Source organism: Mauremys mutica, chromosome 9, assembly GCF_020497125.1.
Source record: "Mauremys mutica isolate MM-2020 ecotype Southern chromosome 9, ASM2049712v1, whole genome shotgun sequence".
Taxonomy (NCBI): Eukaryota; Metazoa; Chordata; order Testudines; family Geoemydidae; genus Mauremys; species Mauremys mutica.
In genome coordinates this window covers 86,602,815-86,629,718 of record NC_059080.1, presented here as the reverse complement: position 1 = coordinate 86,629,718, position 26,904 = coordinate 86,602,815, and the positions used below count along the sequence as shown (strand labels likewise).

The window sequence follows — 26,904 nt, the reverse complement described above, 5'->3', positions numbered from 1 at the left end:
CCCAGCAGCAAATTACTACCTCCCTGAAGCAAGGGAAGAGCAGGGAAGCAAGCCAATGATTTGTAGTTCCCTCCCTGCATGCTCCTGGGCAGCACACCAATGCACTGTGGGACATAATCTAGCCCAAAATATTTAGCGGGGATAAAAATCAATCCATCAAAAGAATAAAATCACATACAGGGGAAAAGTTAGAGAGGATCTGAGCAGGCATGCAAGTAGGGTGGTACCCGCCAGTACACAGTACCGGCAAGAGATTTTTAGAGGGTGTGGGGTACCAGAAAGGCTTGGGGCTAGCAAGGCCTGTGCTCTGCTCCTTAAAGGAGCAGAAAGTGGCTAGGGAGGGCATTCATTCTTTAAATGGCTTTAACAGCACAAATACATATGCTAACAAACTTAAACAAACGCTTTGTTTAAGTTTGTTAGCATACATATTGTTGGTCAGGAGTTCTCAAGAGGGGAGGGTTTGGGGGGAATGGAAAGTGTTTAAACAGTGTTTTTTATTCTGTTTCACCTCATTGGTCTGAATTATCCATGGCATCCATACTGCATCACATCAAGTCCGAATCATTAGAGGAATGCCTCTGCTTACACTGACCAGAGAATGTTTGGATTCTGATGTCTGACAGGTATTAGGTGTTGTCCCCAGTGTACATAGAATTCTTCTTTGCAGCCAAACTAGTCTTATATGCATTCTGTTAATGGGAACTGGAGCAGCAAAACAAAGAAAACAAATGCCTCATTTTCCAGCTTTGTGAGTGAGAGAACTATAAGTGAAGATTATAATGCTGGACACTGACAGCCTTAAATCAGCTGCCTCAGGAATCTGCCAAGAACTTTGCTGATGTTCCTCATCTTAGCAACGGAGCTAAGACTTATCACACATCTGCCCACCTTTATTCGAATGAAGCTCCTTCTGATCTGACAGCTCAGGCATTGTCAGTTTCATCCAGAACAATTTACAAACTTGGAACCTAATCCTGTAAACCCTTAATCATTTGATCAATCCCATTGAAGACAATGGGACAATTTGCATGACTATGGACAACTTTTGTGACTGCTAAGAATTTCAGGAGTCTGTTCCTATGAAGGAAGTCGAATCTCCCATTGATTTGGGTACAATACCATAAAGCAATTTAGGATACAGTTGTACTTAAAATTTGTCTTTTAATAAGTCATACATATACTGAAATGGTTCCTCACCCAACTTCCATATTCCATATAAACAGACTGAATACTACATATGTGGGGGGAAAGTGAGTAGTTAAGCATATTGATGTTTGTATTTACAATAGGGGTAACAGAGAGGATGGGGAAAGCGTTGGGGCCCCGGGCTGGGGCGGGGCGGGAAGGAGTCACATGGAGGGTCACGTGAGGAGGTCACGTGCCCCCCCACCGTGTCTCTCCCATGAGTGCAGTACCGGCAAGAAATTATTTCTACTTGCACCACTGGATCTGAGATGAGGACGAGAAGAAAAAATGTTCTACCAAGCCCCCAAACTGGTGTTCTTCAGTTACAAACTGAACAAATGAGCTAAATTCGGTGCCACTGAAAAAATTACAAGCAAAGAGACAGGTAACATCTCCTGACTGATAAAACGGTAGTGTTTGGCATAGCAGCCCTTACACGACCCATTAGTTGCCATGCCTGGGGCTTGTGTTGAGGATAGAGTCAGGGAACAACACGTCCAGCTACCTTCTAGAACATACCAAGCAATGAAAAATGAGAGGAAAAACCCTAGCAGCAAGGCTAATGCTCGTGTGGGCATTTGTCATGGTGACACTGATGGTACTGAAAGTCTTATATTGTAATGATTGGTTTACAATAAAAATTACTCCAAATGCTAGGTCAGAAAATATGATTCAGTCCATCAAATCACTGTCAGCTGTAAATTAGGTTGACCATCCCTAGGCAATGTGGAACATAATTGGCTTTGCTCACTGCTTGTTTTATTTTTATCTGTTCTGTTCTGTTCAAGCCAAAGTATTTGCTCACTTACTTTGGTGCAATCTGAGAGAAAGTTCACTGACTTGAAGAGTTACTCACTATTTACACCCAAGTTAAATGGGCATAATTTGGCCCTGCATTTGCAAATTTTCCAGTAGGTATCTTTGGTTAAAATAAAGCTACTCAGAACTAAATAAAATAACAACAACAAAAAACATATGAATTTGGTGGGAGTCTCCAGCTGAAACAACCTTTAAATTGCCAGTTGCTATGTTGTTTGGATTACATGTTATGCAGCTGGAGTTTGAGCAGAGGGGGAATCTTCTTGTTTCCTTTCTAATCCTTTCTATCTCACATTAGCTTCAAAATCCGTTGTAACCGATGGGGAGAGGGGAGAAAAGACACATATCTAACTCCTTCCACTTGCTAAGGACTGCTCCTTTTAACATCTGCAAGATGCAACCTGACACCTTGATTTTCCACAAAGCTGTAATACACCATGGTAAGGTTATGATGTTGCAATAGCTTGAAATAACCTTTGGTAGATTTTAATGGTCATGCAAGCCACTTGAAACCAGGACTGTCATTTCCATGAGTAGGCAGCCTTCTTTAAGCCCCTGACCATATATTGTGTTCCGTTACTCTTTTGCAGTATATGAGGCCAAGAGTTTAGAGACTATATTTGCTTTCCTAGGTGCTCCCACGCAATACTTTCCAGCCCCTGCCCTGTCAGGGCACAATGACTCCTAAGGAGAAGAAATCCACAGAAAAAAATAATATAGCCTAGATAACTTACATAAGTTGGAGGGGAGGATGATGTATGTCACCCTGGACCCCACTGCTGAAGTACCCACTGTTCCACGCACCTGCCCTGACTCTCCCTACTCCCAAAACTAACTCTATAGCTTCTGGGAAGCCATCTTCAGGGTATGGGAAGCAAGGAACACGGATAAGGGAAGAGTGTTCATGGAGCATCCCTCCACACCCATGCAGAGCTAAAGGAAGAGATGATCTGACCTATATCTGTCTCAGCCCTCACACAGCGTATTATACAAAAGAATATGGGTGTGGATAACAGCCCATAGAAGTAAATACAGTTTGTTAAATACATTAGCAAAAATCAAATAATGCAAAAAGGATGGATGAACAGGAGATACAAGTCAGTTAATAAGGGAATAAAGAAGTAAAAATTCTTTATAAACTAGTTTTGTCTCAATTTTACATACATTAGCAGATGCTGAAAACATAAAGCCAGGAGCAAGAAGGTATTTTGCTAGAAAAATAAAGTATGCATTAATGATCCAGGTCTAATGAGAATGTGCATTATTATGACTGCACCATAGGCACAACTGTATGAAGTGTGCACACACACACACACACAAGCAGAGTCATATACAAAGGAAGAAGCCTGTTTTGAGGATACCTGCTTTATTCCATTCAGTTTTTTCGGATAGATTGGACTGGAAATGGAGCAATTGTCTGCTAAAACTGGAAGTCCAGCTCACACAGTAGCTGTTGCTTTCTCTTCCTCCCAGTGCTGGGAATAGTTTGTGACTAATTTCGAAAGACTGCTGCTGCCCTGGGATCAGCCTTCTGAGCTCCTAAACCTAAATTGCTCTGCTAGCTCTAACCTTTTGACCAACCTCAGCACTGGGAGAACAGGACAGGAAAGCACCATCTGGGGGAGCCTGCAGGCTTTTGCAGCAAACTGAACCTAGCATGATAATTATGGTGCAGTTTGATATTCACCAGTATTTTCAGAGGGTGGAAAACCCATGTTCTCACTTTAAATTAAAATCAGCTTGCACAAAACAGTACTCTGGTGTTTGTGGTATATGTGTGTGCTCTTTCCTCACAGTTCTCTTGCTTAGGGTCCTGCAACATAAATAGCTGGCCACCCACAAAGCTGGAAGTGTAAACAGTGACTGTTTAATAGAGTCAATATTGTTAATTATTTTTCTGCAAGAGCAGAAAAAGGGGAAAACACAAAGATCATCAGGGTTTCTATATATAAATTGTGTGTGTGTGTGTTAATGACTAATTTATTCCTCTGTACAAACAAACAGAAATGATGCCATTTTAAAGATCTTCCAACAAATATAAATAGCAAATCCATCATTCTGAACCTATATCGTGTGTTTGAGATTTTTGTAGCTTGGGACTATATTATTGCAAATATTTTTCAATTAGGTTTGTCATGATAAGGTTGTCATATGACTTTGTGTTTAGTATTTCAATGAAAGTCCTGTGGATTAGCGTCCCCTGAAATCTCTCTAAGCAGCTTTCCCTAAAACGAGCTTTATATGGATAATTTGTAAAACTGCATGAGATAAAACATTAATTATTACTATAAAAATAGAATTGCATTGTAAGGCTGGGGTAATGTGCATTTTAAAATTTTATTATATGCTATTTAGAATGTTGATACATTAAAAAAATGTATAAAGAAATTTGAGATGTGAGACTGTTTTAAATTGTAAAATAAAAACCAGAATGCAAAAGCCTGTATCCTTTTCCTTTCTCTTTAATCAGTCCTGGTGGACCACATTCTCCACTGCTTTGGATAATTATTTACACATGTGCAAGCTGAGTGTAAAATGCTGCCATTCTGATGGAGAAGTGTTCACCTACTTTGCACAGGTGCAAGGCAGGGGAGAATTGGGAAGGTATGTGTGGCCGTAGACTGTCTGCATTTTTGCAGTTCTGCGGCTTTCAGGAGTTCGCCTAATTTGGTTGTAGCTAAGGATACAGTTTCTGTGTGATTTTCAGTTATACTTTTTTAACTGGACATTACTGAGCAGGTCCTGCGTGTGAGTATGAGGACAGGAGATCTGATTCTGACCTCACACCACTGTAAAACAGAAGTAAATTTACTGAAATGTGAAGTGGCTCTAATGTTAAACTACAGAGAGGGAGATTGCATGTACCCAACAAAAGGGCTGTCTGGCTTTGGACATCCTCACAAATGAATGTATTTTACATTATACTTTTTTAACTAATTGACAAAAGGCTTCTGTCACCCAAGCTAAAACTAACTGCCTGGATAAAGCTTAGCGGATAGGAGACTGGACTTGGAGTTAGAAAACCAGGGTTCTATTCCCAGCTCTGCCAATGAGCTGCTTTGGCATGTTGGTCAAGTCACTTCACCTCTCCAGGCTTCTGTTTCACTCTTGTCTGTTTAGATTGTAGTCTTCAAGGTAGGGACCATCTCTTATAATGTGATTGCACAGAGCCTAGCACAATAGGGCCTTGCTCTTAGTTGGGATTCCAGTGGTAAAAAAGTAACAAAAGACCTAAGCAGCTGTCATGGGCTGAAGCAGCTATACCTAAGCAGAGCCTAGCTAGAAACAGCAGCACTGAAAGAATACCTGACAGGGAGACACTATACATGTATAGAAGATATTCTGATAGTTATATATTCATGTGGTTTTACTAGAGATGTTGCTAAACTTAGATCTCCTGTATGGCACACTGGAAATTAATAACAAAATAAATGCTCTTGAAACTAATGGGCTTTGGGGTTTAAAAAACTGGTGAGAGACCAGAATCAGGCCCTGGGTGACCTCGCGTATGAATACGGTGCCAGAATTTTTAGCACAAAAGAGGGTGACCATATATGCATTCACATAGATATTTATTTAAATTGAAAGCTTTCTGGGGGCAGGGATTGCCTTTCCTGTTCCATGTTTAAAAAGAATCTAGTACAACAGAACCCTGGTCCATAACTGGGGCTCTTTGGCATTTCTATAATATACAATCAATCGTCATGGCAAACCATTTCCTTGCTCCAAGTTGGCCTCTGCAGGTGGGTGCTGCAGCTTGCCTGTTGCAAGAGATAATTGCTGTACATTAATTTTCACTCATTTTGTAAAAAAGAACAAACACAGTTAATATAGCAGAATATAATGGACACTGAATTTTCCCAGTTCTACAACACATCTTCTGGCTTGAAACGGAGCAAGTATTATCATTGTACTGGTTGTAGTCTAGCAGGGTGAGATCAGGCCAGCCTATGTTGAGTAGCACCTCCATAATCAGTAAGCTGTCTTGGTTCCTCAATCAGACTACTCAAGGAGTAAGGGGCTATTCAATGTGGGTAAGAGTGGTAGAGTCTGCCCCAGAGTCCTTTCAAAATATAACAGATATCATGTTCGCTGACTGTTCAGAGGACAGATCTGATATATTTATGCTCTTGTATTTTAAAATAATATCTGGTCATTTCATTTACGATTCCATTCTATGTTTTATTTACACTGTTCCTCAGCAGTGTTCCTGCTAAACCTTTGACAGTGGAAGACATAGTATGTTATTTGATGCTTGGGCATTGTATACCCCATAAACTAATGAATTATATACAATTTATTCCTTGGATTTTGAGACTACTTAAATCAACAGATAACAGGAAATTTCATTTCTCTTTTAGAATAGCTAATAAATAATACATCAAAAGTATTTGTGCAATTCTGAGTTTGTTAAAATTTTTATAATACAGCATACCAATGTTTTTCATATATTAAGAAGGCAGAGTTTTTTGTTTATCTTCAGAGTTACCAACAATTATGATTCTGTTGCAAGTCTTATGATATTTGGTACTTTTCTTAAAGCCCCAGCTCTTGGAATCAGGTTATTACATAAACATTTCAGCTTTAATTTTTTTTAATGTAAGTTTCTAGCCTTATGGTTGCAGAGAAAAGTTTGCAAACGTGAACCCTAAAGCTCAAAAACCAGAAGAAACTTAAACTTTTCTCTGCAACCATAAGGGCTAGAAATGTACATTTTATATATTTGAAGATTTTAAAGCCAATCTCAGGATTCTGGAGGGATTTGAATCATGATTTTTTAATGTTTGTGGTTTGGTGTACTGTATTATTTTTTAATGTCATTGTATCTACTTACACTCTGTACCTATTTTTCATGCAAAATTCCTATTAATTTTTATGGGAATTTTGCATTTGTAAGGATGGAATGTGGGATCATGTACATTTCATTCCTTAATGTATAGTGAATAATGACTGCTGAGAGTGACAAACACTGGGCCTGATCCTCCATTTGTACTCATCTTCTCATTAAATTCAATGGGAATTTTGGGAGCAAAAAGAATATAAGATCTGACCTCTTTCCCTCTCCCCACAAAAAAAAAAAAACAACAACAACCCACCTTCAGACAATAGAGAAGAATTCAGTATTACTAGTTACTGCTTGTAGCATATGGGTATATGGACAAAATATTAAATGCAAGATTCAGTGAGGCTGGAAAGATCAGAGTTGAAAATATTTGATATTTTCCCCCCAAAATCTTAGAACAAACTTTTTTGGTACCTGGTGAAAATTAGTGCAGATTATAGGTATGTCATTTAAAATCAATTTTTGTTGTTGTTTCTTTTTGGTTTTTTTACTTCCTTTGGCATTATGAAAGAAGTCATTCTTTTCTTCCATGATAGAGTTTCTTTCAATGAACATGTCCATTTAGGGAAGTTCATGAATCAAAAGAATGGCTGCTCTTAACAGAATTTTAAGGTATATATTATTTAAAATGTCAAAAGACCAAGTAAATTAGTAAGCAAATACATTGACTATTTGAATAAATCAAAAACAGTTTTTCTCCAGAATCCTCCAACTTGTATTAACTTTAACTTAAAGGACCTTCTTTGAGACAAGAAAGCAGGAAATTATTTCCTTTAGGTTTAAAAATATTGTCTCTAAAGCATGATCATGTATTTAGCCATTGACTGCTAGAAATCTGAATACTGTGGTGACTGTTGTCAAATATTAGATGATATTCAAGATCCTAAGCACTGATTCTTCACTCTTTTACCCATTTTTACACCAACAGAACTCCTTTGACTTAAATTACTCCAGTACAAGTTAGGTCAGAATCAGCAAACCTCAGTTGATTTCCAAAACCTTAATGAAATGAATTGATTTGATGTCGGATCAGATACTACTGCCTCTGTATTCAAGATCAGACTCTATTATAGCAGCTGTGTCATCAAGAACAAGAGAGGAGGGTGAGGCTTGCAGGAGAAGGTGATATGAGCATCTGGCCCATGACCTTCTGTGAGGGATTACAGTGACTATTCATCTGGCTGCTTTTGGCATGAAATATAAAGCCCACATCTACATCCTAGCTTTTAATAACTGCAAAGAGTAACTAAGTCTAGCATGCGTCTGATGAAGTGGGCATTCACCCATGAAAGCTTATGCTCCAATACATCTGTTAGTCTTTAAGGTGCCACAGGACTCTTTGTTGCTTTTTACAGATCCAGACTAACACGGCTACACCTCTGATACCTAAGTCTAACAGAAGATTCTAAGAGAAAGAAGAAGGAGAAATGGAAGAAGAGGAAAAGAGAGTAACTCTTATAACTTAGCCTTATTGAAGTCAAGGGTGAAGCTCCAGCTGACTTCAGTGAGGCTATGATTTCAGCTATATGCAGGGAGAAAGGAGAAGAGTGTGACGGTACCTCCCATAAGGCTTTATGGAAATATGCTTAGAATGTGTTTTATGCTACCTATGCCATGTAACGTATCTCAAAGGTTATGATCTACTGAATGTATTAATCCTATTTGCATGTATCATTTTTGTATTCAAAGTTATGAATGTTGGCTGTGTACTGGCTTGATTTCTAAATAACCTTAGTAGAGCATTTGGTCAGTTCCTGGAGAAAGGAATGTTGAAATTAAGTACCTAATCAAGAAACACTTAAAGGACAATGGATCTTGGAATGCTCCAATCCACATAAGAGGTCTACTTGAGGACATACAAGGTAGCTGTAGTGGGGCGGCTGCCCCACTCCCAGAAAGTGTGGGCTTCGGCAGGCCAGGGCGCCTGTGCAGACAGGGAGCCAATTAGAGAAGGGCTTATTGTGAGCCAATCAGGGCCCAGTTTGGAGACAGCCAATCAGGGCCAGGCTCAGCCCTATAAGAAGGCTGCCCAGGAAGGGAGCATTCAGTCTGTCCCAGGCCTTTGAGAGGGGAAGGTCAGTCTCCAAGGGTGGGAGACTAGCACCATGGACAGCACAGTGCTGGCCAGGCTCGGGGAGGCTAGAGAGCTCTAGCCTGGAGGCTGCCAGGCTGCAGGCCCTGAACGGAAGGGCAGGGCAGGGCAGGGCCTGGCCTGGCCTAGCGGGTGCAAGGGGCTGTAGGGGAAGCGGCCCAGGGAAGCAAACAGATGATGGGAGAGAAGGAGGACAGCGAGGCTGCCGCCAGAGGGTCCCTGGGCCGGAACCCAGAGTAGAGGGTGGGCCTGGGTCACCCCTTGCAGTACACCCAGCCATTGGCCGTAGGGAGCGGCCATTATAGACTACGCCAGATCCCTGACAAGAGGGATTGGACTCAGAGGGCGGTTGGACATGGTGGCTGGGGTGTAGGACTTCTGATCTCTCCCCCCCCCCAGAAGGGGGTGTGGATGGACTAAGGGGCACTGCCGGAGGGCAGTGGTCCCAGAAAAGGACACTGCGAGCTGAGAGCAATGCTGGTCCATACGCCAACCGAGGGTGGAACGATGAACAGGACACCACTAGGAGGGGGCGCTCCACTGGACAGAGCTAATTCCCAGAGACAACTAGCAGGAGGTGCCAGGTGGTGAGTCACAACACCGTTACAACAGCATGTAAACAATGGATGCTACCTGTAAAAACTGTGAGTCATGCATGGACATGTGACCAGGGCCAGCTTTATGCCGATTCCACCGATTCCCCGGAATCAAGCCCCACACTGAAGAGGGCCCTGTGCCTGAGGAGGCCCTGCTCTGGGAGTCTTAGGCGGCATTTCAGCAGAGGGGGATACTTTGGTGCCGCAGAAGACCCGGAGTGGACCCCCCGCCGCCGAAATGCCACTGAAGCCCCGGACCGCCGCTGAGTATTCCAATTGGGCCCCGTGGGTCATAAAGCTGGCCCTGCATGTGACTTGCCCAAGTGACTCCTAATCTCCATCTTGGAGCTAGACTTTGCATACGAGTGAGGAGGGGGTCTCTACCCACAAGAGAGAGTCTATTTAAACCCCTGGGAGACCTTTCCATTTTGTCTTCAGCTGGCTAAAGAGAGAGCATCTCCACCCCCAAGGATTCTTGGAAGAAACTGGAACAAAGGGCAGTAACTACAGAGGGTGTGAGTGATTGCTGGACCCAGGCTAAAAGGAGATTAGTCTGTAAAAGGGAGCATTCTGGAACTGGTGAGGATCTTATCTGTATTCAGTTTGATTAGACATAGATTTGCACATTTTTTTTATTTTACTTGGTGACTTGCTTTGATCTGTCTGTTGTTACTTGGAACCACTTAAATCCTACTTTCTGTATTTAATAAAATCACTTTTTACTTATTAATTAACCCAGAGTATGTATTAATACTTGGGGGGCAAACAGCTGTGCATATCTCTCTATCAGTATTACAGAGGGTGAACAATTTATGAGTTTACCCTGCACAAGCTTTATACAGAGTAAAACAAATTTATTTGGGTTTAGACCCCATTGGGAGTTGGGCATCTGAGTGTTAAAGACAAGAACACTTCTATTAGCTGCTTTCAGGTAAACCTGCAGCTTTGGGGCAAGTAATTCAGACCCTGGATCTGTGTTGGAGCAGATGGGAGTGTCTGGCTCAGCAAGACAGGCTGCTGGAGTCCTGAGCTGGCAGGGAAAGCAGGGGTAGAAGTAGTCTTGGTACATCGGATGGCAGCTCCCAAGAGGGTTTCTGTGATCCAACCCATCAGAGAGAATGTGTGTTTAATCTAGTTCCTTAGTAAAACTATCTAAAGTCAGCAGCTAGACTAAGTAGTTCAGACACCATGGTGATTAACATGATATCAACATATAGATTATATGGATAGCTGGCCAAATAAGTGTTTTTTCTCACAATCACCCCATGCAATATACAGCATATGTTGGTCTGTTTTATGCCATGTACTCCAATGAACATTTGGAAAAAATGTCAGTTTGGCCACTGTCCAACTGGTCGTTTGATCAACTTCTTATGGGTCTGATACTGTACCCCTGGAAAAAAATAGGAATTTTGCCATTAACTTCATTGGGAGTAGGATCAGGACTGATCAAAGTAGCAATTCCCCATATGTTGGCAATCCCTTGGAGTTTGAGGATAATCATCTTCCAATAAAATGATTGCTGGTTATCGCGGGTGGATCGGCAGGTGACAAATGAGACCTATCTGGGATCAACAGACCTTGTCACAGTAGGGGCAGACATTTCCCAATGGAAGGGGTAAATCTGGATTGTTAAATTGGGCTGCACCCCATTCTTTCCTCCTTTCCTTTTCCAAATATGAGCTTTTCTTTTCATATGAGCAGCATCTTTCTTCACACAGCAGTCAGCAAGATGGAAGCAACTTCTATCAATATACTTTGTAAAATGATTCGTGTTATGGCATAATACTGGTGAATTGCCATGACATGATCTGTTCATGCTGATGTTTCTAATTCTGGCAACTCTAATGCCATTAACTGATGCCTCGCAAATCTGTACTCTTGGGCAATCACTATCTTCACATACTCAAATGAAGTAAAGAAAGTGGCATGCACAAAAGACAGATCTACTGGTGAAAAGCACACTCAGCACTAGTAGTTGCAAATGGAAATTACCACACATAAAATAGATACTTGTAGAAATAATCTATTACATGAGTACCCTGGGATGTTAGATGAAATCTTCTACTTGGAGGGATCTGAAGATAACATTCCTTATTGCCTAAGGAACTTAGCACATGAGCAGGGCAGTAGATCTCATTTTAAATCTTCTTGCCACTTAGATATCAGGTCAGTGGTTCTTGCTGTAGAAGGAATTTCCAAATCTACATTCTTCCTTCACATCTAGGGTGGCCAGATAGCAAGGAGAGGGGAGGGAGGTAATAAGTACCTATATAAGACAAAGTCCCAAATATTGGGACTGTCCCTAAAAAAATTGGGACAGCTGGTCACCATATTCACATCATCAGTATTCACCATAATTCAATATATCAGAATCTGTATTTGTGTTGCAGGGAATTAAGACTGCCCTGCTTTGGCTTCACCAAAGAAGATGCAGTACCTTGGCACCAATGTGGTTGCGGCTGACATGCTGCAGAAATCTCTATCTGGAGCATAAAAGCATCTGAAGAAGCCACGTTTCTATATTATAACAGAGCTAGTTCATTATTTCTGGGAACACCCTAAGTGAATTATTCAGCTTTTGATACATGCATGAAATTCTCGTTGCTGTCACAGGGAATTGTGCATCATAACCATGGCTGCATATTACCCTAATAAAGGTAAATGAGAGAGTCACACATAAACTGAAGGGTGACATTGGCCAAATAAATATTTGGACACGTTAAAAAATGTGGGTTGTATGCTGAAGTGGAAACAAGTAATTTATCTGTGTCTAATATAACAGAGAAAATGGTCAAGACTATTGTACCATTAGTTAAAAATTGCCCCTGAAATGTTCACTAGTTCTGGATTTTATATATTATGTGCCATGCATCTGTTGACTGTTAGCTAATTTTGTATACCTATCTCTTTTGTTTTACTTTATTTTTATATAAAATATAAATACATAACAAAACAAAACGTATAAATACATACACAAGATGGAAGTAGCATATGAATAACAAAATTCAACACTCACTATTTGCAAAACCTGGAAGAAACATGACAAAAACAAGCAAACAAACCCCTGAACCCATAGAGGTCATGCAGGGTATTTAATTATTAAAGTGACTAAATAGATAAATAAATGCGAACATAACCTATAAGTGTTGGGGACTGATACTACAAAAGTTCGTGACCAGACATGCTCATATTTTTTCCAAGTATTTCTATTAGACAGTGTCTTTTTTCCCACCATTAATGCAGTAGTAGAGAGCTCACTAAGCCAGTCTGTGTATGAGGAAGGAATTGCAGATTTCCATTTTCTCAGAATAACTCCTTTGGTTATTAACTAGTTACTGCAATCCATTTCTTAATGTTATCTAGTAATACCAACTCCTCCAGCACTCAGAAAATACACAAGCTTGGAGAAGGAAAGATATTGACACAAACTTTTTGAGAGAATATGGTGTTTCAGAACACATGCATCTTTTGACGAGTATAGAGGATGTGCAAAAGATTGGCATGTGGCCTCTTTCTCTTTCTTAAAAATATTGCATTAAATAACATTTTGCTTTCATAATTTAATGGTGTTTGCTGTTCAGTTTGAATCCTCACCATTTTCCCCTCTTACTCAGCTCCTTTTAATATTCATACATACCTTCAAATACTTTGCAGTAAACAATCCCTATGGCTGTTACTGATTTCATGTAATTTGTCTAAGGGTCCCTTTGTTTTTCTATGTAAAATACATGAAAATTGTCCTTAAATTCAACATAAATTAGTTTAGGACCAATTCATTAGTAGGTAATGTGTGGTAACTTATATTTCTGTATCTTTAATCTCATATAACAGAAGTACACTGCATGTCATTCTGCTATATTAGTTACGATGGATCTACCATGGAAAACATAGTAGACTGTTACTCTGTAGGGTAATATGTAATTATTTGTTAATAACTGAATAATCATATAATTATAAAAATTATGGCTTGGATTTTCAAATGGCCCGTAGGGAACTAAGTGCCCAAATCCTAAAGAATTTCAGTGCAGCTGGATAACTAACTCCCTTAGAAAATCCCAAATTTATACATATTATGTATCATAAATATCATGTGTTCACAAATATTTATATAATTAAACTAATCTATGTTTGGATTTATAAATGAAATGTCAACCTAGATATCTATACTGTAGAGTGCAAAGTGCAAAGGAAGCCTTCAGTTGAACAAGGCTGAAATAATCTTAATTTAGGGCCTTACCCAACTCCTATTGAAATCAGTAGAAAGATTCCCTTTAATTTCAGTGGAAGTTGAATTGGGTTCATAAGGTCCAGTTTTTCTCACCTTGAAGTCAGTGGGAATATTTACACTGACTTCAGTGAGTTCCGAACTGGAGGATTCAGTCCTTTGTGTTGGACCATATATGTCCCACCACCAGTAGCACAGTTCATTTCCACTTTAAATTGATTTGACATGTTGGTATAGTACCAAGGAGATCTTGGTTTCTAAATTAGTATTAGACCAGTTTGACTCAGCTTCTAGGTTAAATGTTCTTTCCTACAGCAGGGTGGATAAATCCCATTGGCTAAATTTTTTTCCATCTGATAAATGAACTAAATCATGTTGAAAAAGCAAGTTTATACCATGCAAAGTGCTGAATTAACGTTAGGCCAAAAAATACTATATTGTGGTTCTTTTTCAACATCTTCACTAGAATTTCTCAGTCTAAACTGTCTATACATACCCTGAAGCCAGTTTTTCCCCCTTAGGAAACAAAATCTATTTTAACTACTTTTGTCTTAACAGAACAGACAAAGTGGTATCTTACAGGGCAAATGGATGGCTCAGTAATGGACTAGTAATAGGATTTGAAGCCTTCTACCTCTTCCTCACTGGTTTGAATTTAGCCCAAGCTTATAGTCACTAATGACATTATCACATGGTTGCTATCTTGTGGCCTGGGAAAAGCAGGGGTGGCCTCCATCTAGGAATTCCTCCTGTATCTGAACTCATTAAAAGTCCTGCCATTATATTTCAGTGGGAGAGGGATCTGGCCCTGAGCTCCTAATGGAAAGATATCCGCCGCCCAAAATCACCATGGCACTGACTGACACCTTTGTTAGCATTCTCAAGAGAGAACCCCAAAACTGAGTGGACATCAGAGTAAAGTATGCTCTTACTCCCAGGGTTAGGTTCCTCCAGGTGAATGTAGAAGCACACTGGATGGCTTAGGGAAGATTGCACTGTCCCTGTGGTACCTGGTCTGTGGATCTCCAATCTCCAAGGCTGTCCAGCTGATATCTTTCCCAAGCACTTTTACATATGGTATTTGCTTCACAAATTAATCAGCTTCACAGCCCACTTGTGTCTTTTTTTCACCTCCTCCCACTTGGATACCACATGTTCACTTGGACTGATGAATCTCTTCTCAGTACTGCTCCCACTCTATGTCCTCTCTATGCAGACTGTGCTTGTGTAGGATGCATGCCACATGTGTGGTTATATAGCGATTATTAAAAAGAAATTCATAAAGACCCTGAAACACTGCATGTGCTTATGGCTGTTCTTAAACTACTGCTAAATAAAGATCAACAACATTCTTGCAAAGCCTAAGCTGCGTGCTGGGTTTCCAAAATATAGAGAAAACTAGAAACCAGCTCTTGTATATAATAGTCACAGCAGCCATGAGTTTCCCTTGTCCTTGCACTATTTATTGCGTTCACCCTGGCCATAGCTTGCTGGAGGCAGAGGAGACTATTAAACCTCGGAATATTTCTTTCTAGTCAGGCGGAGAAGGCTTGGTAGAAAGCTCCCTCTTTCTCCTAACCATTGTCATTTATGTAGTTGTAGGGGATCTATTAAAAAGGAAAGGAGCTGGTTTACACTGCAGATTGAACGAAGCACTCAATGACTGCGTTAGAATGACTGCAGTGGGGGAAATGGTCGCTTCCAGTGGAAATGTAATGTTGCAATGGTACTTTTCAAAAAGGTGCAATCATTGTTCAATTGCCCTTGTCTCATTTGTCACAAAAGTTGTCCACGGCTTCCTTTTTTTTTTTTTTTTTTTTTTACATTTTACCTGCTACAGCTAAGGCGGAAGAATGCGCTGCAAATAGATGGAAGGACATTCGTCAACCTCCACACATATCAGATGCTCCTTAGCTGAGTCTATAGCCCTAAGACTGGGTTCGGTTTTGCAAGGAAGCAGGTCGTTTACCAGTCAAAATACTAAAAAGGCATAAGGTCCCGGACCAGGCATCATCGCTCTGCCATATGCTCCTGAGTCCTGCCAATCATTTAACATGGATCTTGTGCTGAGCGGGTTGTATGTCGACCAAACAAGCAGAAACGCAAAAGCATTTCTGCCTTTCTTTGCTTGGGCTGAGATGTTTATGAAATGACCTCTCGGCGATTTCCATGTTCCTGATTTGGAGGAGGGAAGGCTGAAATTCTTGGGGGGAGGGGGGGAGTTTGGGGGTATCCTTGTTTCTAGTTCATCCGAGAGGTCGCTCTCACTGTGTTGGAACAGGAGCTAAACACGGATCTGGTGAGTACGATTCCGATCTCAGACAAGAAGTTCTCCTTTTTCATAACAATCTCTCTCGCACAGGCTAGTCACAGCCGCTGGTAAATAACATCGAATCCCCTCCCGGTTAATTCGTGGCCGTTAAATAGCACTTTTGAAGCAGCTCTGCCTTGGGAGACGTCTCTGTCTCCCTTCTAAGGAATCTCCCCTCCCTCCTTGAAGATCCCCCCTAGCCAAGCAGCGCGGAGTTGTTACCTGACACGCTGCTCGATTGCCATCCTTAGCCTTGTGATTTGACTGCAGTGCCCTACATCGAAATTGCAGACTTTTAGCATCTAGAACCCTAGGGATTGTCCTCCCCTCCTGTCCTGTCCTCCTCCTCCCCTTCCCCCGCCTGCCATTTCGCCGCCTGGCTGATGCTGGGATAAAGCAGCTGGATTCCCCCCCCCACCCGCGGGACACGGGTAAAGGATACAGTGGGGCTGAAGGGAGATATCCCACCTCCAGTGGACTCAGGGAGGATCCAGGCAGGGATTGCACTGTGTGACATCCTATCAGGAAGGAAAAAAAGACACGCAGCAGGAGCAGCCCACCGCTAAACTCCTGGGGACCAAATCCTTTACTGCTGCATCCCAGAGGACTCCGATTTAAAATAAAAAGGGGTGTCCTTGGAAGCTTCGATCCGACAGCGACTGAGTCTGGGAAGATTAGGCTCACAGGGCTCTGTATTGTGATACTGTAGGCGCCATGCAATGCTTTTCTATTTGTATTCAACCAACACCCCCCCCCTCCTCGCCCCCACTCTCTCAATTCATCTGCAAAACTTGAAGGTAGAACCACTTAAAAGGATTACAAGCCTTATTCGGTGCCATTGCTGAAAGTTGCTGGCCGGGGGGGAGTGAAAGTACAAGGTTATGGCATTAGGGATGTAATACATCTTAAAGAGTTCGCCTGGCGTCGCCTAGCCATTCAGAGCAAATCTCGGTGAGCTTTTAGCACTCCGCATGGATCGGTATTAACCGCGATCGTTTGCTACTTTCCTAATGAGAATCATTAGCGCAGGATAACTTCGCCTGGTTGCATGTTCGGGACTTGAAAGCTGCCTGCGAAAAGATCTATTGACATAGCAACGTGGTGTGGGCAAAAATACAGACCTTTGGTGGATGTATTTCAAACCCCAGTGCGTTGCTAAGGCAGCTGCGAAAGAGAAACCCCGGCAAGAATAACAGAAATTCTCATACAATCTGCTTTGGTATTTCTTCCCTCTCGTTTCTTTAGAGATCCAATAAAACTGTTTTCACTTCCCTACTCTCCCCCCTCCCCCAACCTTTTTAGAAGTCTCAAGTGCATTTCGCCTGACGGCACCAAATTTTGCTCCTGCAAATGAATGATGCAGCATTTTAATTAGCAAGTAGTGCTGCTTCCACACTGAAATGTTTAACGAGCCCTTGGGATGTTTAAAATCATATGGGGAATGTTACTGATCCGACAGGTAGGGGAAGCGGGCAGGGAGAGAGGAGGAGGTGGTAAAGGAATATGGATGTTCCTATTAACAGAGTGGGCACTAGCACCCTATTTGGGAGTCAACAGGGAGTGATCTGTGCTCCTGACAGCTGGGCTTTTTCCCTACTAACTTTTTCATACCAACCTGCTGCCTCTTCAAGGATTCCAGTCAAGCCTCTCTCCACCCAAACATTTGGAGCGGAGAGGGAGACTGTTGGAATAGCAGTGTTAAAGGTTTGGTTTAAGGCTGCAGTGACTCTCTGGACCTAGGGGCTTATGGCTTCCAGAAGGGATCCGCCCCCTGCTTGGAGGCTCGCTTGCAGCTCCCAGCAGAGGTGGGGTGGTGGAGGCCAGAATGCCACGTCCATTTAAAGTTAGGGAGCGAGCCCCTTTCCTGGTGAATGTAGAGTGTGTCTGCCATGCATGTCGTAGTGAAAAAAAATCAGCCTGTTCAATAAAGCGTACGGAGCGTATTGAATCTCCCTACACGAACAACGTTGCCCAGCGCTGAACAAAAAATCTGAATTTGAGTTTTGAAATGCACAGACAGGGATTGAGACGTGTATTACTGACCCAATAGCCCCTCTGTTGCTTAAAACAACTTCGCCCTGACAACCGATCTTGCCAGCTAAATTTAAGCCAAGGGTAAATTTGGACAGACTCTCGAGTCTCAGCTGCAAGGCGCTCCCTCCAGTGATCTGCTACCGGCTGGCAGCTCTTCGCTAACAAATAATCTACTCCCGCCCACACAGTGTCACTTTCCTTCGCCCCGGTTTCTCAACAAAACTGTATTACCTTCTTGCTGCCTCTGTCGTGAAAAGATGTCAGCTGAGTTGTATTCTCTTCCCGGATCCAGTCAGCATCGGGCATGGTTTTCTTCTCGGGCACACGCCACACACACACAAAGCCAGACCGAAAAATCGTGCGGCGGTTAAGGAGTTAAATCCTCCTCTTCGCTTTTGATGCCTTGCTCGGTGACAGAATGCAAAATGTGCCGTTGTTACCCAAGTGATTCCGGGTCTCTTCCCAGCGATTTGCTTTGCCTCCTTTTAAAGCTGGAAGCGAACAGGAGGCTGTTGGATCCTGGGGAAGATTGAAGGCTCGAGCTGCAGCGCAACAATCAAAAAAAGGGGCGCTCGTGGTGCAAAGGGATCAAAGAGAGCGAGGAAATGCGAGGAGAGAGGAACCACCTTGTTCAAGTCACCCAGGCTGAGGCTTCCCGAGCTCTCACGTTGGGACACCCAGGTGTGATGATGGAGAGCGGCTACCTACGGCTCCGCATCAACTAATCTATTGGCTTTGCAGCAGTGTCTGTGCGCGGAGAGGAACCTATCCGGGGGGGCAGCTGGCCAGAGATACATTTCTCCCAATGATCTACCCGCGGCACGAGCGCCTTGCTGGAATTTGCAGTTGGCAATCGGGGGATCTTTTTCCTTGAGAGTTGGGGTGAGGGGACTGTGGCTCGTTTCTGGAGGCTGCTGCTTCCTTTCTCGTTCTTCTAGGCTTTCCCCAGTCTATTTCCCACTCCTCCCCCACCCCACCTTACCATCCCCCCCCCCCCAAAAAAAAACTGTACAGTCAGGGCTTCCCAAATGCGCGCCCCCGACCTGGTGCCAAGCGCGCCCCCTTCATTTGTTCCCCTTCTTGAAGCTCATTTTCATGACGTGGAAAAGCCTGATCCAGGGCAACACCACCACACACACACACACACACACACACACACACACACACACACACACGGAGAGAAAGAGAGAGAAGCCCGAGATTCTCCGCTGTGATTGAGCCTCCCTCCCTCTCCCTCCCAACGATGTGCTGCTGGTGCCCAGAGAAAGCAGCAGCCCCAGAGCTGGGAGCCTGCAGCAGCCCCCTTCTCCTCCCTCCTCCATTGAGTGTGCCAAACAGCGGCTCTGCATCCTAAAGAAGCTCATTGAGGAGCTCATTGCATTCCCAGCACGTTTCAGGCTTGCTTGCCTTTTTTTTTTTTTCCTTTTGCCTCAGCCTCAGCAGGAGTAGAGAGAGAGAGAGAGACAGAAAGAGACAGAGTGAAACCAGCAATCCTTAAACTCGAGCTTTTTAAAATTGTATTTATTTATTTATTTTCAGATGTGCTAAAAATCTCTCCTGCAAACCGGTAAGTACAAGCGTTCTGGATCCTCTTCTTTCTGCCTAGCTTCAAAGACGCCCCCCATTGTCTCCCCCCGCCCCCACATCATTTTTATTATAGCCCTTGCAGAACAGAAAGAACTTAAGTCGCTATTTTGCAAAAGAGACAGATAGGACTGACGGGTACTGCAATATAGCTCTCCTTTTTCTCTCTCTCTCTCCCTTCTTCCCTATTAGATCATGGCTTTAATTGCACAGGGTATTTCTCTATTTTCTCCCATTTCCCCTTTCCTACAGCTGAGGGTTTCATTGGCAAGTTGATCCTAAGGCTTTGTATCCTTTTCCCATTTCTCTCCCTAAATGCGTCTTTCCGATTTTAAGTTTGTGCGGGGAAGGGGGGTGGGGGAGAATTCTCTAGCAGTACATTGGAAAGGCAAAGAAAAAGGTCATTTTTATCGATAAATTAGGACTAAAATCAACGATCCCTCGGAACAATTTCAATTTGATATTTCACTGACTCAAGAAGGGCTGCATCACCATCATTATTATTAGCATAACCATTAACGTTTATTTATCCCCAAACATTTGAAATATCTGGCAAAAGGAAGGGGAAAACTGTATCTTGGGGAGCTGCATCTCATTAGAACAGTATTTGTTTCCTCTGATTGGAGAAGAATGGTGTATTTTTTTTGAAAGGTAGAGAGTAGGATAGATAATTTATCAGCTAGTGTCAAGATATTTTTCTTCCACTTTCAGCTTTTTAACCGGGTCTCTTGGTTGGTCCTGGGGGCGCAAAATATCATAATCCAAACCAGCCTGAGCATTTCAGTGCGAAATGCTTCTTTAGCTGTCACTTCGCCTTAGATCTGATGATCGCATGGGCATGTGCTTTAGAAAGATTAATCATCTCTAAATGCTTTAATCAGCTAAAATGACTAATATGTAGTATGTATTTATCTGATAATATACCAGTAGCATTAATCCATCAGTGTGTCTGGAAGGGGGAGGTTTTATTTTAAATCACGGTTGTTAAGCATTATTAAAGACACCGTGAGAATTTCTAAAGGAAACTGTTAGATCAGGGACATTTACAAACCCTGCACATTCCTGCAAACTTACATATAGAATATACTGAGCTGGTGCATTGAATATCCGACCATTGCAAACTAGCAACTTTGGGAGGGTTTTTTGTGTGTGTATGTATATATAAAGGATGTAGTATGATGCTGGTGAAAGATATCCACTGGTATTTTCTCCTGTAATCAATGCAGGTTATGATGTGCACAGAGGTAAGCTGCAAATAATTGTTTTTCTAAACACTGGTCATGTGGTGAAAAATATGTATATATGCAATACGCTCAGACAATATGTTCATTTGCTATATGGTATGTGCATGCTATTTTCATTATAGATGCCATTTACTAAGTATCATATGGGAAGGGAAAATATGGCATCTTATGATTAGAGATTTCTATAGCTCTTAAGTCTGAAACCAGCCTTGAACATCAAGCACTGCTAGAGTTTGTTTTGAAGTCTACCCAACAATTGCTGAACTTTTCAGGAGCCTAATAAAAGTCTAGCAAGAATGGAGTTTATTAAGAACAGTGACATGACTAAATACTAAAATTCTGCATTTTTATTTCTGTTACAGTTTTGTAATCAGCCACAAATGATGAAACCTCCCACAGCAGAGACTCTCCATAAAGGAAGGATGTTGTGGGTAATTCTTCTAAGCACAATTGCTCTAGCATGGACTACACCAATTCCCTTGATAGAGGACTCAGAGGAAATTGACGAGCCCTGCTTTGATCCATGTTACTGTGAAGTAAAAGAGAGCCTTTTCCATATACATTGCGACAATAAAGGATTTATAAATATTAGTCAGATAACGGAGTCGTGGTCAAGACCTTTTAAACTTTATCTGCAGAGGAATTCCATGAGGAAATTATACACTAACAGTTTTCTTCATTTGAACAATGCTGTGTCTATTAACCTTGGGAACAATGCACTGCAGGACATTCAGACAGGAGCCTTTAATGGGCTCAAAGTTCTGAAGCGATTGTACCTGCACGAGAATAAATTAGACATTTTCAGAAACGACACTTTCCTGGGTTTGGAAAGTCTGGAATATCTGCAGGCAGATTATAATGTCATTAAACGGATTGAAAGTGGGGCATTTCGAAATCTGAGCAAACTGAGAGTCTTGATCTTAAATGACAACCTTATCCCCATGCTTCCCACCAACCTATTTAAATCTGTGTCCTTAACTCATTTGGACTTGCGGGGAAACAGGTTAAAAGTCCTTTCCTATCGAGGGATGCTAGACCATATTGGCAGGAGTCTGATGGAAATCCAGCTGGAGGAGAACCCTTGGAACTGTACCTGTGAGATTGTGCAGCTGAAAAGTTGGCTGGAGCGCATACCTTATACTGCCCTTGTGGGAGACATAACCTGTGAGACCCCCTTCCACTTCCATGGTAAGGACCTGAGGGAAATCAAAAGGAGTAAACTCTGCCCCATGCTGTCTGACTCTGAAGTCGAGGCCAGTCTGGGGATTCCTCAGTTGTCATCTAGCAAGGAGAACTCATGGCCTACTAAGCCTTCCTCCATGCTATCCTCCTTCCATTTCACTGCTTCCTCTGTTGAGTACAAAACATCCAATAAGCAGCCCAAACCCACCAAGCAGCCCAGAGTGCCCAAACCTCCCCCTACATCCCGAGGCCTGTATCCTGGGCCAAACCAGCCTCCTATAGCTGCATATCAGACAAGGCCCCCGATCCCCATCATATGCCCTACTGGGTGCTCTTGTAGTTTGCACATCAACGACTTGGGCCTGACAGTCAATTGCAAGGAGAGAGGATTTCACAACATCTCCGAGCTCCTGCCCAGGCCCCTGAACGCCAAGAAGTTGTACCTGAGCGGCAATTTGATACAGAAAATCTACCGCTCGGATTTCTGGAATTTTTCTTCCTTGGATCTCTTACACCTTGGGAACAACCGTATCTCCTACGTGCAGGACGGGGCTTTTATTAACCTGCCTAACCTGAAGAGCCTGTACCTGAACGGCAATGACATCGAGAGGCTGACTCCGGGCATGTTCAGGGGCTTGCAGAGCTTGCATTACCTGTACTTCGAGTACAACCTGATCAGGGAGATCCAGCCCGCAGCCTTCAGCCTCATGCCCAATCTGAAGCTGCTCTTCCTCAACGACAACCTGCTGCGGACCCTGCCCACCGACGCCTTTGCGGGCACCTCCCTGGCCAGGCTCAACCTGAGGAACAACCACTTCCTCTACCTGCCCGTGGCCGGGGTGCTGGAGCACCTCCACGCCATCGTGCAGATCGACCTCAAGCTCAACCCCTGGGACTGCACCTGCGACCTGGTGCCGCTCAAGCAGTGGATCGAGACCATCAGCTCGGTCATCGTGGTGGGGGACGTGCTGTGCGCCAGCCCGGAGAACCTCACCCGCCGGGACGTGCGCTCGGTGGAGCTGGAGGCGCTGTGCCCGGAGCTGCTGCACGCGGCGGCCGCCTCGCCCGCCCCGCCAGGGGGCAAGCCCAGCCCCAGCAGCCCCTCGGCCTACGAGCTCTCCCCGGCCGGCGCCGCCGCCGTGCCGCTCTCCGTGCTCATCCTCAGCCTGCTGGTCCTCTTCTTCTCGGCCGTCTTCATCGCCGCGGGGCTCTTCGCCTTCGTGCTGCGCCGGCGGCGCAAGAAACTGCCCTTCCGCGGCAAGCGGCCGGAGGCGGGGGACCTGGGCGGCATCCACCTGCAGTGCCACCGCTTCTTCGAGGAGGGCGGCCGCGTGGCGGGCGGCGGCGGCGGCGGCGGCGGCGGGGGCGGCTCGCCGGAGAAGGCTCACCCCGTGGGGCACGTCTACGACTACATCCCCCACCCGGTGACCCACATGTGCAACAACCCCATCTACAAGCCGCGGGAGGAGGAGGCGGAGCGGGAGGAGGGCGGCGGCGAGGCCGGCGAGCGCCCGGGGGGAGGCGGGGCGGGGGAGCCGTTCGCCGAGCCCGGCCGCCAGGAGAGCGGCACCCACTACCGGACCTTGCTGGAGAAGGAGCAGGAGTGGAGCCTGGCCGTGTCCAGCTCCCAGCTCAACACCATCGTGGCCGCCGCCCACCCGCACCACCACCACCCGGCCGGCGGCGGCGGGCTGGCGCTGGCCGGGGAGCTGGCGCTGGCGCCGGCGCCGCCCGGCTTCCCCCACGAGAAGAACGGCGGGGTGTTGCTCTTCCCGCCGGGCGGCGCCGGGCTGGACAGAGAGCGGCCGCCGCTGCCCTGCACGGTGGGCTTCGTGGACTGCCTGTACGGCGCGGTGCCCAAGTTAAAGGAACTGCACGTGCACCCGCCGGGCATGCAGTACCCGGACCTGCAGCAGGACGCCAGGCTGAAGGAAACGCTTCTCTTCTCGGCCGGCAAGGGCTTCACAGACCAACCCCCCCCCAGCGAATACCTCGAGTTAAGGGCCAAACTCCAAACCAAGCCGGATTACCTCGAAGTCCTGGAGAAGACAACCTATAGGTTCTGACCCGATAGCTTTGCCCCGGCCCCGGCCCCGGCCCGCCAGTAGCGCCCCCGGCCCCCCTTCTCCAGCCCCCGTGCAAGCGCATGATGAGAATAGAGAATACAGCTGTGTGCTCTCCCCCACCAGAGGTGTGTGTTTGGAGGAAGGGCCGTTCTCAGATCATTAATCAATGAAGTGCCTTCGCAGACTTGCCAGCAGATGTTAATCATTATTTTTTATACTGAAACTGAGACTTTGACTGTGCCATGTCTAAGGTATATTATTATTAATTATTATTATTATTATTACTACGGGGATCTTTGTATTGATCCTAAGTAAATTCTATGTCTCTTTTTTTTCCGTTGCAGTAAACTTTTTACTTTCTTTTTTTTTTTCCCTGGGGGTAGGGGGAGATGGCATTTTGTGGCTTGCTTTCTTCTTGCCCATCATGGCACAGATCCTGTACATTTATTTAAAACAATCAAATGCAGTTTGCTGCATGCCTGGAAACTGCAAGGGGGGAGGGGCGGGGGGTCTTGTTCGAATGTTCTCTCACTCTTGTCTCTCTCTTTCACATGCACACACACGTAGACGCGTCCACACAGCTCCCCACCCCAGCCGCCAGTCGGGTCCCCAGCCACTCCGATCTGCTCCCCTTCCGTTCCGCTCGCCCTTCCCCTCCTCTCCTCCTGGAGGGGGGGATTCCATATCCAGTGTGAAGTCATCCGAAAGGAAGAAGCCCATTGGATGTAACCACGTGGCGCACGCACACACACCTAGGGATGATCAATGACACTTCATGACGCCATGAGTTTTTGGAGGACATCCGCACTTTCTTATTAAAACAAACCCATGCAAATATACAATAAAAATAAAAAAAATTACTGGGTACCTATCACTAACGGCTTTGTAGGAAGCACTTTTAATGTTTTCTCTCTCTCACACACACACACACACAAATACAAACAACAATGTGCATATATTTATTCTGTAATTTCAAGTGAATATAAATTGTAAAGGTAATGTTTAATCATTCATTGTACAGTGATGCGTCTGGTATAGCTTTCCTAATAAAAAGTTTTGAAAAAAATACATATAGATATATAGAGGATACAAAGCTTGAACCTAAAATTTCAGCTTACCCTCCCCCTACCGATGATTACTTCTCCCACCTTAATCCTGAAAGCTATTTTATTAATCACTGTTCAGTGCACTGTGATGTAAACAGGGGGAAAAATCTGTACAACTTCTGCCACAGTACCACTTAGGACTTTAAAAAAATCCGATTTGAAACCTGTTTTTCTTCCACATTGCACTGTAACTATGTCAGAGTTTCTTCTATTTAAAAATAAGCAGCAGAATTAACCCAATTTCTTCTACTAATATTGCTAGTAGAATCTGTGTTCTGCTACAACCTAGGAGAAAATAAGGCATTAGTATTACAACTTTTCAGTGTTTAAATTCACATCAATTATATGAGGAAATGAGTAGAGATTGGAGAAAGGCTTAGATGTAAATTTGAGTATTTGATACAATTGCACTTGGAATGTTCTCTCCTCTCGTTTGGAAAAGACTGAAACAATATGGGAAATTCAGGCTCAATAGCTGACTGCAATCAGAACAACTAGGGGGGTTAGGCTGATTTTACAAAATGTGTGTCATTAAAATGATGCTGCAAAATAGACTTGCCGCGTCACCCAGTTTACAACCCACTTAGATCTGAGCGAAACCAAAGAAAAACGGATTTTTCTTTTAAGGTACTAGCTGGTATCTTGTTCCTGGTAGATCTGGATTGACACACACTGAAAAGGCCGAGGGAAAGCTTTGTTGTGGGAGTTACCCAATGTGGCCAGTAGATGGCGCCGGAACTCCAGCGATTGCAGCAAAAGCTGCAGCTGAGTTGTGCCGCCCGTCCGGTACTTTCCGCTTGGACTCCTGAGTGTGTCCTTAATAGCATGAAATCGTTACGTTGAATGTAATTCACCAGACATCACTAATGCCTTACATCAAGCTAGGGAACAAATTAAATGGGAATGTGAATGTCAGCTCCTTAGCCGTGCAGTTACGTCGCTGAGGCCCTCTCCTAAAAATCTCAAATAATGAATTTTATATATAAATATCAAATCAAAATATATTTTGTGTTAATAAAAACAACAATCGTGGCAGTTTATCAAGGTAAATTGAAAAATGTTTCCACTGTATAAAAAAACCCAAACCCTGTATCTAATGTTCTTGTCCCTTTGGGCATTTGTTATGGGACTAAATGTCCATTCGTAAGTTGCAACTTTTTGGATTGGGTGAGGAAAGAGAGCCTATGTTTGCATGGACTGATGTGCCACACCCATGCCAGATGTCTTGGTCAGGAAAGGCTGCTTCCCTTTCTCTTGTGTAACAAAATTATTCCACCCAGCACATTGTAGTCCAGTGGAGTTAAAAGGTGGATGTTCTCCCCAGATGGCCCTAATTATAGGTTTGGCAGGTATGCACAGTACAGGCTTTCTGTCTGTTTCTGAGAGCTATGTGGAGGAAGTAGAAAACATTTTCTGTGAATCAATAGTAGCCCTCTGGACCTTAGAGATAATGCGGGGCGGGGGTGGGTGAAGGGACTGCTTCAAAAGTCTGTAAATCTTTGCATCACCTCCATATTATTGGTTAATGTTATGAACTTCCAACTTACCAGATCCTTCTATAGTATTGATGTTGGGTTTCATTATTACTGCATTCAGCACTAATCTGTTTTT

At 43.8% G+C, this 26,904-nt stretch overlaps 1 protein-coding gene and 1 long non-coding RNA gene across 2 annotated transcripts in view; one reads left to right on the top strand and one right to left on the bottom strand.

The window, feature by feature from the left end:
• The window catches only part of LOC123377672, a 72,404-nt gene extending 53,370 nt beyond the window's left edge, over positions 1 to 19,034 (bottom strand). The window contains exon 1 of the long non-coding RNA XR_006582270.1: positions 18,343 to 19,034. This is a non-coding gene — a long non-coding RNA (uncharacterized LOC123377672). The remainder of the gene's footprint in view (positions 1 to 18,342) is intronic.
• On the top strand, positions 18,553 to 24,357 carry SLITRK3 (SLIT and NTRK like family member 3). The gene is made up of 3 exons (XM_045030846.1): positions 18,553 to 18,993; positions 19,651 to 19,678; positions 21,302 to 24,357. Exon 3 carries the CDS (start codon positions 21,320 to 21,322, stop codon positions 24,185 to 24,187), a length of 2,868 nt encoding a protein of 955 aa, XP_044886781.1. The 5' UTR covers positions 18,553 to 18,993; positions 19,651 to 19,678; positions 21,302 to 21,319; the 3' UTR covers positions 24,188 to 24,357.
• Positions 24,358 to 26,904: the final 2,547 nt, after the last annotated feature.